This window comes from Ursus americanus, chromosome 1 (genome assembly GCF_024610735.1).
Source record: "Ursus americanus isolate L20-20 chromosome 1, mUrsAme1.1.p, whole genome shotgun sequence".
Taxonomy (NCBI): Eukaryota; Metazoa; Chordata; class Mammalia; order Carnivora; family Ursidae; genus Ursus; species Ursus americanus.
The window spans coordinates 53,469,748-53,483,498 of record NC_142127.1 but is presented as its reverse complement, the minus strand read 5'-3'; the positions used below and the strand labels follow the sequence as shown (position 1 = coordinate 53,483,498).

The 13,751-nt window shown below is 33.1% G+C and overlaps 1 protein-coding gene across 1 annotated transcript in view; it reads right to left on the bottom strand.

The window, feature by feature from the left end:
• Positions 1-2,642: 2,642 nt before the first annotated feature.
• The window catches only part of MTX2 (metaxin 2), a 64,375-nt gene continuing 53,266 nt past the window's right edge, over positions 2,643-13,751 (bottom strand). Inside the window, exons 9-10 of the mRNA XM_045806164.2 lie at positions 12,994-13,070; positions 2,643-3,190 (exon numbers count right to left, since the gene is read on the bottom strand). Of these exons, the coding sequence (XP_045662120.1) occupies positions 3,007-3,190; positions 12,994-13,070 (261 nt within the window). The 3' untranslated portion in view covers positions 2,643-3,006. The remainder of the gene's footprint in view (positions 3,191-12,993; positions 13,071-13,751) is intronic.

Below are 13,751 nucleotides of genomic sequence, written 5' to 3'. Positions count from 1 at the left end.
TAGTGGACTGAATAATTCCTCCCTAAGATCATGAATAAGGCAAAGACGTCCATTCTCATTACTCCTGTTCAGCACTGTACTAGAAGTCCTAGTCAGTGCTGTAGACGAAACAAATAAAGAAAACAATACAAGCAAAAGGCATATGGATTAGAAAGAATTAAATAAAACCATTCCTATTCACAGAACACAGGATTGTCAAAGTAGAAAATCCCGAAGAATCTACTACAGTTTTATCACAAATTCAATTACTGTAATTTGACAAAAACATAAGGAAACAAACAAAAACCCCCAAAGCTGTAATCTAACCCCAACTCTTAGGAACTTAAAAACAGATTAGAAAAATATTTATATTAGTCTAGATATAATCAATCTTTTCAATATTTCCTTTTAAGACTCAATAAAATATATAAATTAGTTCATAAGAAACAACTGGTTATAATACTTGAAAACAATGTTAAGTTCAAAAAAGTTATTTTTACTTTAGAATACAGTATCTTGAAATATCTCAATGTACAGCTACATTTTACTCAACCTCATTAAATGACAATCATACAAAACAGTAAGAAAAATACTACTATCTGTTCATCAAGAAAGTATCAAGATGGGGGCACGTGGGTGGCTCAGTCTGTTAAGCGGCTGCCTTCATGGGCTCAAGTCATGGCCCAGGACCCTGGGATCAGACCCCCATGTCAGGCTCCTGCTCAGTGGGGAGTCTGCTTCTCCCTCTCCCTCTGCTCCTGCTCTGCTCTAAGTAAATAAATAAAATCTTAAAAAAAAAAAAGTATCAAGATGTATTAAGTGATTCTCTCAGATTGACATTTTATATTACTACTTTTCCTGGATTGGGGCTCCTAAAGAATTAATACAATGTCTACTTGTCCAATAGTCAAGTCAATTAAAAAGTAACAAGTTGGACTTCTAAAGGGTTTCATAGAGGATATATTAAACCAAATAATGCACATCATTCAGAAGTCATCAAATGACACTGTAGACTGTATCCATCTTGAGACTTTCTCACTACTCATGATTTAAATTTTAATTTAAATAAAGGATCATGCTAGTTATTCTCAAATTCAGTACACCCATTAAGTACCTTGGCAGTAAAACAACATTTAACTTTTTAGACAGCAAACTAGCTTTTCAGTGATCATTTTTAGCTACTATGAATTGGGTCTGTGGGCCCAAATTTAAAAGATAAAAGGAGGTAACTGAATCACCATAATGGGATAATCAAGGTTTCTACTTTCTGATGCATTGTTTTGATGTTGATTCACTCAACACTCGAGAAAAACAAGGCCTCCCAGAGTGATCCACAGATCAAGTAAGTCTTAAGGAGGAGTAAATAACTCAACTTGGAATAAATAACCATAGTCTCCCAATGTTCCTCATTTTAAAATAAGAACACAGTCAGTAGTAAAGATAAAAATACCACAACTATTTTGATGGAATATCTTAATATCAAAAAACTCAAAGAAAAAAGTCTAGATTTTATTTACTGAAGTACAAATGGTTTTGGTTCAATTAAATGTTACGATAAAAACAAATATACAAAAACATATACCAAAATAAAAAAAAAACACCATCATAAAAATTCTGCAAAAACACAGGTAACTTGGGATTTTTTATTTTAATAATACGCATTACAAAACTAACTAGTTTAGGAAAGCTATAAATAGCACCATAGTCCAAAGAGAGTACCCAAAGTTTATGTGGGATTTAGACTAAGGAGAACCTAATATATCCCTTACATGGTATAAATCTATAATCTTAACAAAAAAAAATAAAGTGTAATGTTCACTAAAAGCCAAACAGATGCCAGACTGCCTGTGTTTGAATTCCAACTCTGTGACCTTGGGGAGGCATTATGCTTTCTACCATTCTCTCCTCTGTAAACTGGGAATAATATCCTTCATAGTGTTTTAGTAAGGATTAAATGAGGTAAAAATGCCTGGTATTACATAAAAAGAACACATAAAAGTACCATTATTCTAGGGGCGCCTGGGGGGCACAGCGGTTAAGCGTCTGCCTTCGGCTCAGGGCGTGATCCCGGCTTTCTGGGATCGAGCCCCACATCAGGCTCCTCCGCTATGAGCCTGCTTCTTCCTCTCCCACGCCCCCTGCTTGTGTTCCCTCTCTCGCTGGCTGTCTCTATCTCTGTCGAATAAATAAAATCTTTAAAAAAAAAAAAAAGTACCATTATTCTAGATATTTTCAAAAAATGACATGATTTTCACATCTCTTTACAGCATCCTTGGTTTTATACAAAATATTAATAATTTGAAACGGGACAAAACCTATAATCCTTAGTGCTTATATACAAATTCCTGTTGATACCACTGTGAAAACTGTACTCTCTTCCCCGTAAGAGGAATAAAATACTATTAAAATATTCTTGACTCAAGAAAATAAGGTCCCTGAAACTATCCCTTTACCAAATATAAAAATATAGCTGCTCTGATGAAATGTTTACAAATTCAATTAGGTTTAGATATGAAGAATGCTCTTAAATGGTAATCTGCTCCAGGATTTAATTGCTTTGCAATTATTTACATTTTCTAAGTGCATACTTGTTAAGAACATTTTTCCCATGCCCAGGTTCACCATGTATGTATTAAAGTCATCTTAAAAGTATGGAACACAAATTACTTGCCTTAGAAAAGACAGTTTATTCCATGTACAAAAAAGCTCAGAGTAGCTTTCAGAAAGATCAAGGAAGTAAATACACCAGCCATACAGTTCTTTGAGCTTTATTTTTATATGCATACATTTCAAGAAAACAAAAATTTCAAGATATTGAGTACAACATATCAAATGAAATCATTCAGAATTATTTTAATTAACAGTATAAAGTACATGTATAGGATGTATTATATAATTTATTCTGAGGTTTCAAAAAGCAGTGTTTTTGGTTTTAAAATTCTGATACCATTATTTACTTTAACTTTCAAGTAACGTATTTCAAGTTAAATTTTTTTAAAAAATAATGACTAAATTAAGACATTATCTCTAAGATGATCTGATAGATGAGCTGCCTTTACCACGATCTTCAAAATAGTGCTGTTCAATTCTTCTACAGAAAGCAAGGAGGTTGCTATAGTTTTTCACCTTCTCAGAAAGTTCATCATTGGTCAACTGTGTGGTAAGAATGGTATACAAATGGCCAAATACCAGTGCATCTAGTTCAGTAGGCCTAAAACAAAAGTAGAAATTAAAGTAACATGAATAGCATTTAATTTGTATGGCAGAATATACACTACTTTTTTAAACATTTTATTCATCTATTTAAAAGAAAAAGTCACATAAGAGATTAAGTCCTACCTCAACTTGATAGAATTTATTTTGTTTTCACTTGGAGTTTCTGTTTTAAGATATGAAAAAAAAAACCTTTTAAATTATAATTTGCTAGTTGTGTAACTTGCTTTTTAAAGTAATAATGTGTTAAAATAATATTGGTGCAACTGATCATATTCATTTTACTCATTCATTTATCCACTAAATGAATACAGCAGGTCTCCAATGTGCCAGGAACTGTGCTAGATGATAGAGATGTAATAACACAAAAGACATTCTAAGACATGGACCCAGAACATAAATTACAACACAGTTTAGTAAGTGTTTTAAAAAAAGCATAAACAAAATGGTATCAAAGCACAGAGGATTTCACTGTGGTGCTGGGACATGACACCTGATTACCCAATCATATGATTTAATTTTAACTTTACCACTTTTAAAATAATTTAGCTTTTTTTTTTTAAAGATTCATTTATTTATTTTGAGACCGGGGGTTGGAGGGTGGGCAAATGGAGAGGAGAGAATCTCAAGCACACTGCCCGATAAGCTCAGAGCCCCATGTGGAGCTCAGTCTCAGGACCCATGAGATCATGACCTGAGCTGAAATCAAGAGTTGGACCCTTAACGAACTGAGCCACCCAGAAGCCCCAATAATTTAGCTTTCAGAAGGAGAAATAAAGATGTCTTCAACAAAAATTTTCTAGAGCTTTTTTCCCTTTAATTATGTATTAGTAACAAAAAACTGAAATTTATCTACCTTACTACTAATGGTCTATAGATGAAGCATCACCAAACTACATTATATTAAAATAATTGCCAATAGTTTTAAAATATTACTGAAGGGAAAAAATATCACCATAATTATGAACTAATTATTGCTGTCAGTCCCATAGTGATAAAGTTTTGAAAAATATGTGTTAGCCTACCTAAATGTGAAAGTACGTTTCAGTAATCCGGTTTGGAAGCATAGATTCGGGGGTCCATCAGATCTATGTCTGAATCCTAACTCTGCCACTTACTTACTAGCTATGTGGTCTTGATCACTGATGATGAATGACCTCATGCTGTTGCATGGTTTTAAATACCTCTTTGTGCCACTAATTCCCCCATATTTATCTCCAATCCCAGTCCCTCCCCTAAAGTCAAGAATCATAAATTTGAATGCCTACATACCGTCTCTACTTGAATGCTGATTAAGCATCTCAAACTTGCTCATCCCATATTCCCAAAATAAAAGGCACCATTATCCACTCAGCCAAAAATCTCACGTTTACTCTTCAGTCTTCGCTTTCTCTTACCCTCTCATTTACATCAGCAAGTGTTGTGAGACAGGACCGCCAAATATGTCCTGATTACTACTTTCCATTATCATCTACTCTGAGCCACCATCATCTCGCACCGAGACCACTAGAATAGCCTCCTAACATGCCTTCCTGCTTCTATTTATTGTCCACATAGTAGCCAGAGTGATTTTTTTACAATGTCACCTGACCATACCACTCCAAGCATAAACTATTCTAATGAATATCCATTCCACTTACACTAAAATGTCAAGCTCCTTACCTGAAGCATAGAAAGCCTAGATGACCTGGCCCCCGCTTTTCCCTTCAGTCTCATCTCATACCACTGTCAACACACAACCAATACTGGCCTTGCCTCCTCCATTTGAACATAACAAACTCAAGCCAATCTTAGGGCCTTGATCCAATTATTCCTGCTGCCTGGCACACTCTTCCCTTGACTTCACATTGCTGGCTCCTTCTGGTTTTTCAGAACAAGGCTTAAATGTCACATCTGAATACCCAAACTAAAGTGGACATGCAGTCACTTACTACCATGTGATCTTATTTGAATTCTCCAAGTAGCACTTAATATTATCTAATATTTGCTGTTAATTGTCTGTCTCCCTCTACCAAGATCTTCTCTAGTTTCCTGCTATGTCCCCAATACTTAGAACAATGCCTAAGACAAAGTAGTGTCCTTAATAAATGTTTTGAGTGAATCAACAAAAAGGTGATGCATTTCTCATGCCACACTATACCTGTGTCTACTTAACTGTTTCCCCTCATTATACTCTAAGCTCTTTAGAGGTGACACTACATACATCTTTTATATCCCCACTTCTTAGAAAAGGATGAAAGGAACTGAATTGGCATTTGCTGAATGCAAACAGAGAGAAAGCATCCTGCCTGAGGTATGTAGGATATTTAAGTTTTCAATAGTAGTTACTCACATTCTTTCAAAGCCTTCCCCTTTTTTTGACACATTCGTGATGAATTATTAATCAAAGTCAGATGTGCAGTCAATGGTCATGTTTAAGAGGGTAGCCAACAGGATAGTTTAAAAAAATCACAAGTGTCCTTGGACTAAATAGCACCATGAATAATATCATTACAAATGAAGAATCAATAACAAATGATTATGTGAAAAGAACCAGGGATGTAGAAGGTGGATAAATGTAGAGGCACTTTGTGAGAAGTAATACAAACACTAACTCTTCCATATCCCTAAGCATATTTCTTAAAAGGTGTACCTTACCTCACCAATTTAGGATTTATTTTTTTCCTAATTCTTGTGCAGGGTTAACTACTCTTTGCTTCTTGAATTAGATCATTAAAAAAGTGAATTTATTTCCTGATGCAACGTCCAGTGATAATAGATGGACATCCTTTATCAATAAATGGAGGATCTGAAGGAGTTCAAGTATAAGTGTATATTCAAACTACAGTGGTCTAGAAGTAACTCTAAAGTGATCAAAATGTTACTTGCTGCAAACACACATCCATGTAACTCAAAAGGTGCTGAATTATATGGGTAATGAGCATATAGCAATTGATCTCACATTACATAAAGACAGCAACTTGGTGGCAAGTTACTTTAGAACACCTCACAGGAAGTAGAATACAATATACTAAATCAAATGAAACACACATACATAATTTCTAATGCATATTTTTTGCAATCCTTACAAATTTCAGCAATTACTTATATTAATTTATATATATATATATATGACATATATAAATAACCAATTTCTTCTTTTTAAAAAGTACACTTGTGGTAGTGGTTCCACAACTGCATACCGTTACTAAAACTTAGAGCTATAAACATAAAAGTGTCAATTTTACCATATGTAAATACCATAATAAACCTGATTTTTTAAAAAAAGCAATAAACTCAGAAAAATATTTGCAATTCATTTGAGACAAGAACAACAACAAAAAAAAACACACTTTGCCCAATATTTGTACTGAATTGTTTAATCAAGCCAAGATCTTGATGAACATCCAGTTTTAATTACCTTTCCTGTACCATATAAAGGGAGAACAACATTTCCACCCTTATGCTTACTAAGTAGTGGTCTGTAATTTGAATACCGATAGCGACTCTCCTCCTAAGACTTTTAACATCTTTCATATATATATTACATCTATCTTTATAGACCTTTCATAGAAAAATATTCCAGGATCATAAATATATTTTTAAGATCCTAAGAAATGTGTTGCCTTATCTTGCATTATCATTCTTTCCACATATCCACTGGTTATTACTATTCTTTTCTTCCCTAGTTTTACTGAGAAATAATTGACATGCATCATTGTATAAGTTTAAGGTATACAAGCATGGTGGTGTGATTTACATATATTATGAAATGATATACCAAAAGGTCCAGCTAATATATCCATTGGTTATCTACTATTCTTTCATTTGAATATCAAAATAAAAATACTGTAAAATGTGAATGTTTTCCTAATCTTTCCCATTTAGAATTTTTCTATACTCAATTTTGCTTTCTTTATTATGATTGCATATTTCTTTCTTTCTGATACCTTTTATAGTCAGTATAGTTTCAAAAACATTACTTTTGTCTCAGTGTTCAGTAATTTTTCTTTCCCTTACACTATTACCTTGCCATGTCTTCATACTACTAGGAGTAATCTACATATTCCCTCTTTATATACCAACCATTGATCTTAGGACTGTCATTCAAGTTTGTAAATCAAGCCCCTTGCCATCAACCTTTTTTATATTTTGCCTTTGAAATTTGGAGCAATTTCCCCTTAATTTTCTCAAGTGGTGATGTTTAAAATTATTATTATTAAAGTTTCATTGACATGCAATGTTAGATTAGCTTCAGATGTAGAACATATTGATTCAACAATTCTATACATTACTCAATGCTCACCACAATAACTACAGAAACCATACATTACAATATTATTGACTATATTCCCTATGCTCTACTTTTCATTTCCATGACTCATAACTAGAAGTTTGCACCTCTTAATCACCTTTATCTATTTTGCTTATCCCTCCTACCCACCTCCCTTCTAGTAACTGCCAGTTTGTTTTATTTGTCTATTTTTTTAATTTGTTCATTTGTTTTGTTTTTTAGATTCCAAATGTAAGTAAAATCATATCGTCTTTCTTTGTCTGACTTATTTCATTTGGCATAATACCTTCTAGGTCAATTCATGTTGTTGCAAATGGCAAGATCTCATTCCTTATGATTAATATTCCATATTATATGCACATATATTATAGAGAATTATATATTTCATATATGTGTGCGCCCGTTTCTGTGTGTGTGTGTATACTTTATCCATTCACCTATTGATAGACACTTGGCTTGCTTCTATTTCTTGGCTATTATAAATAATGCTTCAATAAACATAGGGGTGCATATATTTTTTTCAAATTAGTGTTTTCATTTTCTTTGGGAAAATACCTGGTAGTAAAATTACTGTATCATATTTCTATTTTTAATTTTTTGAGGAAACTCCATACTGTTTTCCACAGTGGCTGTACCAATTTACATTCCCACCAGTATTGCACAATTTCTCTATCCTCACCAACTTTTTATTTATTGATAATAGCCATTCTGACTGGTGAAGTGATATCTCATTCTAGTTTTGATTTGCATCTCCCTGATGATTAGTGATGTGGAGCATCTCTCCATGTGTCTGTTGGCCAGCTGTGTGTCTTTGGAAAAGTATCTATTCAGGTCCTCTGCCCATTTTTAATCAGAATGGTTTTCTGATGTTGAGCTGTAGGAGTTCTTCATATACTTTCTATATTGGCCCCTTATCAGATGTATCATTTGCAAATATCTTCTTCCATTCAGTAGGTTGCCTTTTTATTTTGTTGTAGTTCCAAGTATATTTTTGCTTTTGTTTCCCTTGCCTGAGGAGACATACCCATAAATATGTTGCTAAGACTGATGTCTAAAGCATTCCTGCCTATGTTTTTTTTTTAGGTTTATGGTTTCAGATCTCACATTCAGGTCTTTAATCCATTTTGAATATATAGAAATCCATTTTGAATATATAGAAAGGTGATGAGAAAGGGGTCCAGTTTCATTCTTGTATATGTGGCTGTCCAGTTTACCCAACACCATTTATTGAAAAGACTATCCTTTTCTCCATTGTATAATTTTTGCCTCCTTTGTCATAGATTTATTGACCATGTATGAGTTTATTTCTGGACTTTCTATCCTGTTCCATTGATCTATGTATCTGATTTGGTACCAATACCATACTGTTTTGATGATTATAGATTAGTAGTATATCTTGAAACCTGGGATTATGATACTTCCAGCTTTGTTCTTCTTTCTCAAGATTGCTTTGGCTATTCGAGGTTTTTTTGTGGTTCCATACATACTTTGGATATATTTGTTCTAGTTCTGTGAGAAGTGTCATTGGTGTTTTGATAGGGATTGCATTCAATCTGTAGATTACTTTGAGTAGTATGGACATTTTAACAGTATTAATTCTTCAAATTCATGAGCATGCTATATCTTTCCATTCGTGTCATACTAAATTTCTTTCATCAATGTCTTATAGTTTTCATAGTATAGGTCTTTCACTTCTCTGGTTAAATTTATTCCCTGGTATTTTTATTCTTTTTGATGCAATTGTAAATGAGATTGTTTTCTTAATCTCTCTGTTCGTCTGTTAGTGCATAGAAATGCAACAGATTTCTATATATTAATTTTGTATCCTACAACTTTACTGAATTAACTTATGAGCTCTAATAGTTTTCTGATGGAGTCTTTAGGATTTTCTACATACAGAATCATGTCATCTGCAAATAGTGAGTTTTACTTCTTCCTTAACAATCTGGATGCCGAATTAATTCTTTAATTAATGCCTTTAATTCTTACCTGATTGCTGTGGTTAAGACTTTCAGTACTATGTTGAATAAAAGTGGTAGGAATGGATATTCTTGCCTCGTTCCTACTTTTAAAGGAAAAACTTCTAGTTTTTCACCACTGAATATGTTAAATGGATTTTTCCTATATGGCATTTATTATGTTGAGGTATGTTCCCTCTATGCCCACTTTGTGGAGAGATGTCATATTTTGTTAAATGCCTTTTCTGAATCTATTGAGATGATCATATGGTTTTTATCCTTCCTCATTAATGTGATATATCATACTGATTGATTTGAGAACAGTGAACCACCCTTGCATCCATGGAATAAATTCCACTTAATCTCGGGGTGCCTGGGCAGTTCAGTCGGTCAAACGTCCACTCTTGATTTTCAGCTCAGGTCATGATCTTGGGTCGAGAGATCAAGCCCCAAGTTAGCTCCACACTCAGCAGGGAGTCTGCTTGAGATTTTCTCTCTCCCTCTCCTTTTGCCCCTCCCCCTGCTCACATGTGCACACGCTCTCTCTAAAACAAATCTTTAGAAAAATAAAGTAAATCCCACTTAATCTTGGTGAATGATTCTTTTAATATACTACTGAATTCAGTTTGCTAATATTTTGTTGAGTATTTTTGCATCGATGCTCATCACAGGTACTAGCCTAGTCGTCTTTTTTTGTAGTATCTTTGCCTGGTTTTGGCCTTATAGAATGAATTTGGAAGTTTTCCTTCCTCTTCTGTATTTTGGAACAGCTTAAAAAGAATAGGTATTAACTCTTCTTTAAATGTCTGGTAGAATTCACCTGTGAAACCGTCTGGTCTTAGACTTTTGTTTGTTGGGAGTGTTCTGACTACTGATTCAATTTCTCAACTGGTAATTTCTTTATTAAATAAACCTCAGTAAAATCCAATTCTTCCCTGAAATTTTTCATCTTAAGATTCCCATGTATAATTTTTGCAGCATTTCTTCAATACCATTTCCCATCAGTATATGAGGGTAATTTTACCATTTAATAGTTTATATAGAACTCCTTCTTTTTCAAATGTAACTCCTCTTCCAATTTCCCAATTAAAGCTACTTTTAACCAACTCTTACTGATCCTCTGCTGACAGGTAGGTTTTGTTTAGAAAACATACAGACCTGCAAGGAGCTCATAAATCCTTTATAACGGTATAATTCATTCTATCCTGACTACACGTAGGGGAAAAAAGGTAACATAAAAATAACACCTTAAGAAAAGTTTTACTTTTTCATTCCAAGTCCATGCTCACCATATGAAAAAGAACAAATGACCTAGTAGCCTTTGGATAGGTGTCTTTAACAGATATCACGTTAGTAAGACAGCTTGTATACAACAGGAAATACAGATTTTGTCTTAGTTGCATTTCAGAAATATGACTTAAATATTTAAAAGCTACCAACCAACACTAGATATTATAAAAGATAACAAAGGCCACCAGAGTTAGTATCTATCTCGTGTTATTTCTAATTTCTTTCAATTTCACTTTCCTAAATTTTTCTTTCCACCATTTATCTTCTTTGTCCTCTTTTACCAATTCCTATTCTTGCTGCAGGATCTCTCTCACCTACCCATTCCCCTTCTCCCATCAAGTAAAACTACTGAGTTTCTTTCATGAATCCTTTCAACATCCCCAGGAGGTTTGCTAGGAGAAAAATTTATTCTATTTTAGAGGGTGAGGGGAGGGTACACAAGGAAATAAAGTAACCTGCCAACGTCTGGTATACACTAGAGCCAAGAACAGTATTCAGGGCCACTGACCTGAAATTCAATATTACATTATCTAGACTTAAGCCAGTGCTCTATTCACTAAACTACAGTAACTCACAAAGTAATGATTCCTGACAGATAAGAGTGAAAAAAATTTTATCACATCGAAGTGAAAATACAAATGACTTTTTCCTAATTACAGTCTACTACTAATTAGACAATGGGGTAAAACTAAAATTAAAAATGAAATCTAAAAAAAATGAAATATATTTTTTAATCATTAGGGGAAAATGTTTATGTAAGTCTCATACAAGGTATAATTATTTCAGAAACCTACATCTTAACATCCATTAAACAGTTCCTCCATAGCAAATCTTTGGTTTTGTGCTTTTTCTAAATTTTGAGTTTTTCATGATGAGCTTAAATATAATTGTACCCTTATAAAAAAAAATATGTTTTGATATTTCCACTAAATCACATGCTGAATGATATCTGGTTATGAATGAAGTCTTTGACACCGAGTTTAAATGAGGAAAATAAGTCAGATATATTCTCCTGACCTCCCAAGAAGACAGCATACATAACAAAACTAACTCCTAACACATAATGATGCACTTCAAACAATAAAACACACCTCTTCTGGCCTTTTCAAGACCTAAGAATTCCTATATCAGCAAGAAAAGGAACTACGTGGTACCAATATGTAGATACATTTCTTCTGTGTGTTAGAGACTAAAAAAATAGACTCTGCATAGCGAACATCACTAGAAATAGGAACATAACTGGAGAAGCTTTACCTACCAGGATTTCCTGGTTTGAATTCTATGACCTTTGTGCTACAGAGATCAAAAGACCCCAAATTTCAGTTATATGTAGTATACATTAATATAACAAATACTTCCAAGCTATCATCATTGTTATTTTTGCTACTAGTATTAGCATCTCCATCAAAAGATATATGATATGGCTACAGAAGATGAATGCCTATAAAGATATAATAATAGCAAACACACCTTTTAAAAAATTATCAATCTAAAAAGCAAAAATTTTTATTACAGAGCCAAGAAAAGCCTAGAATTTCTAAGTAAAACATTAAGATTAAAATGCTAATTTAAGCCCATCTTAAACTGGATCACAGGATGATTCTAATACATTAAAACTGTTAACTTTTTTTAAAAAGGGGGAAATTCATTCTTTGCCTATGTTAGATATTCTTTTCCAGGTTACAAAATAATTCTGTCTTAATGAAACATGTATTCAATTTAGATATCTGTACATATATAATCTATAATCTATACCCTTCATATTAATTTCTGTGAGTACAAATATTTTCATTAACTTTTAAAAGATAAGTTTATAATAGTGCTTGTCCATCCAACCAAATTTTTAATTGTTTAGTTTTATTCATTTTTCTGGTCCCCAGGGTATCACCCTGTATGAACTAGTATGGTTATACTTCATGTTTTAACAGTATTTTGCGAATGTAGAATTTTGTTAAGATGATGCAGTTCCATACTAGCACCACCAACTACCTCTAGTAGTACCTCTATCACATCATAAAATAATGACTGGTTTACATGTCTGCCCTTAAGACAAAGTTTTAATTTTAGAACTGCATTTTAGAAATGTTAGTATCCCAGAGTCTAGAGCTGTGCCTGATAACCAAGAAGTACGACGTAAATGTTTAATGAGGGCGAAAATGAAAAATAAAACAAAATCTTTTCACAAGTATTTCTTGATAAAACAATTCCTCTATGGTAAAATAAGCTTGTAACCTAACAATACAGAAAAGAAACCAACTAAAAATAGATAAAATTTCTTACTGCTTATTGAAGAAATATGGTTGTGTTCCCAGTCTTTGAGAAAGCGCTTGACAGCACTGGTCTACATCTTCTAAGACCTAACATAGGCAACAGATCCAAAGGAAAATATTTAAGTTAGCAAAACAATAAAACGTGTCTAAAACTTAATTTGTATCACAGTTTATAACAAAACTGTAAATTGAGGTAACCTTTTATCATATATTTAAATCAGACTATAGAACACATATAGGACATAAGTAATACTTCCTATATAATAGGAAGAAAATTTGAGAGCAACTTCCTTTAAACAGAAGTACATTTAAAAGTTACTTATGACGATTACTATTAAGAAAGTTTCAAAACTCCACGCCCTACAAAAATGTTTTCCTGAATCCGTAGATTCAAATGACTTTACATGTATAAAAAAAATCTGCTTCATAAAGATGACACTGCTGACCCACCACAAGTAAAAGCATTTGAGTTGTTTTCCCAGTAGTGGAGATGGATTTTTTTATTCAATCCCTTTTCATTTACCCAATCCCCCATGTGGCCAATGGCACACATCAGTAAACTGGCTGGCTAGGACTACGAGTACCTTGGAAAAGAGACATTATTAGTTTAATGACTGAATTAGTTCAATCTCATGACCTTGAAAAGCTATGTATTTTTTAAATTTTGCTATTTCAGTAAATTTAAGACCAAAGAAAAATAGATATATTAAGAGTTGTATTTAACAGGGTTTTTTTAAAGCCCTAATGCTGCAGATCTATATTTATTGA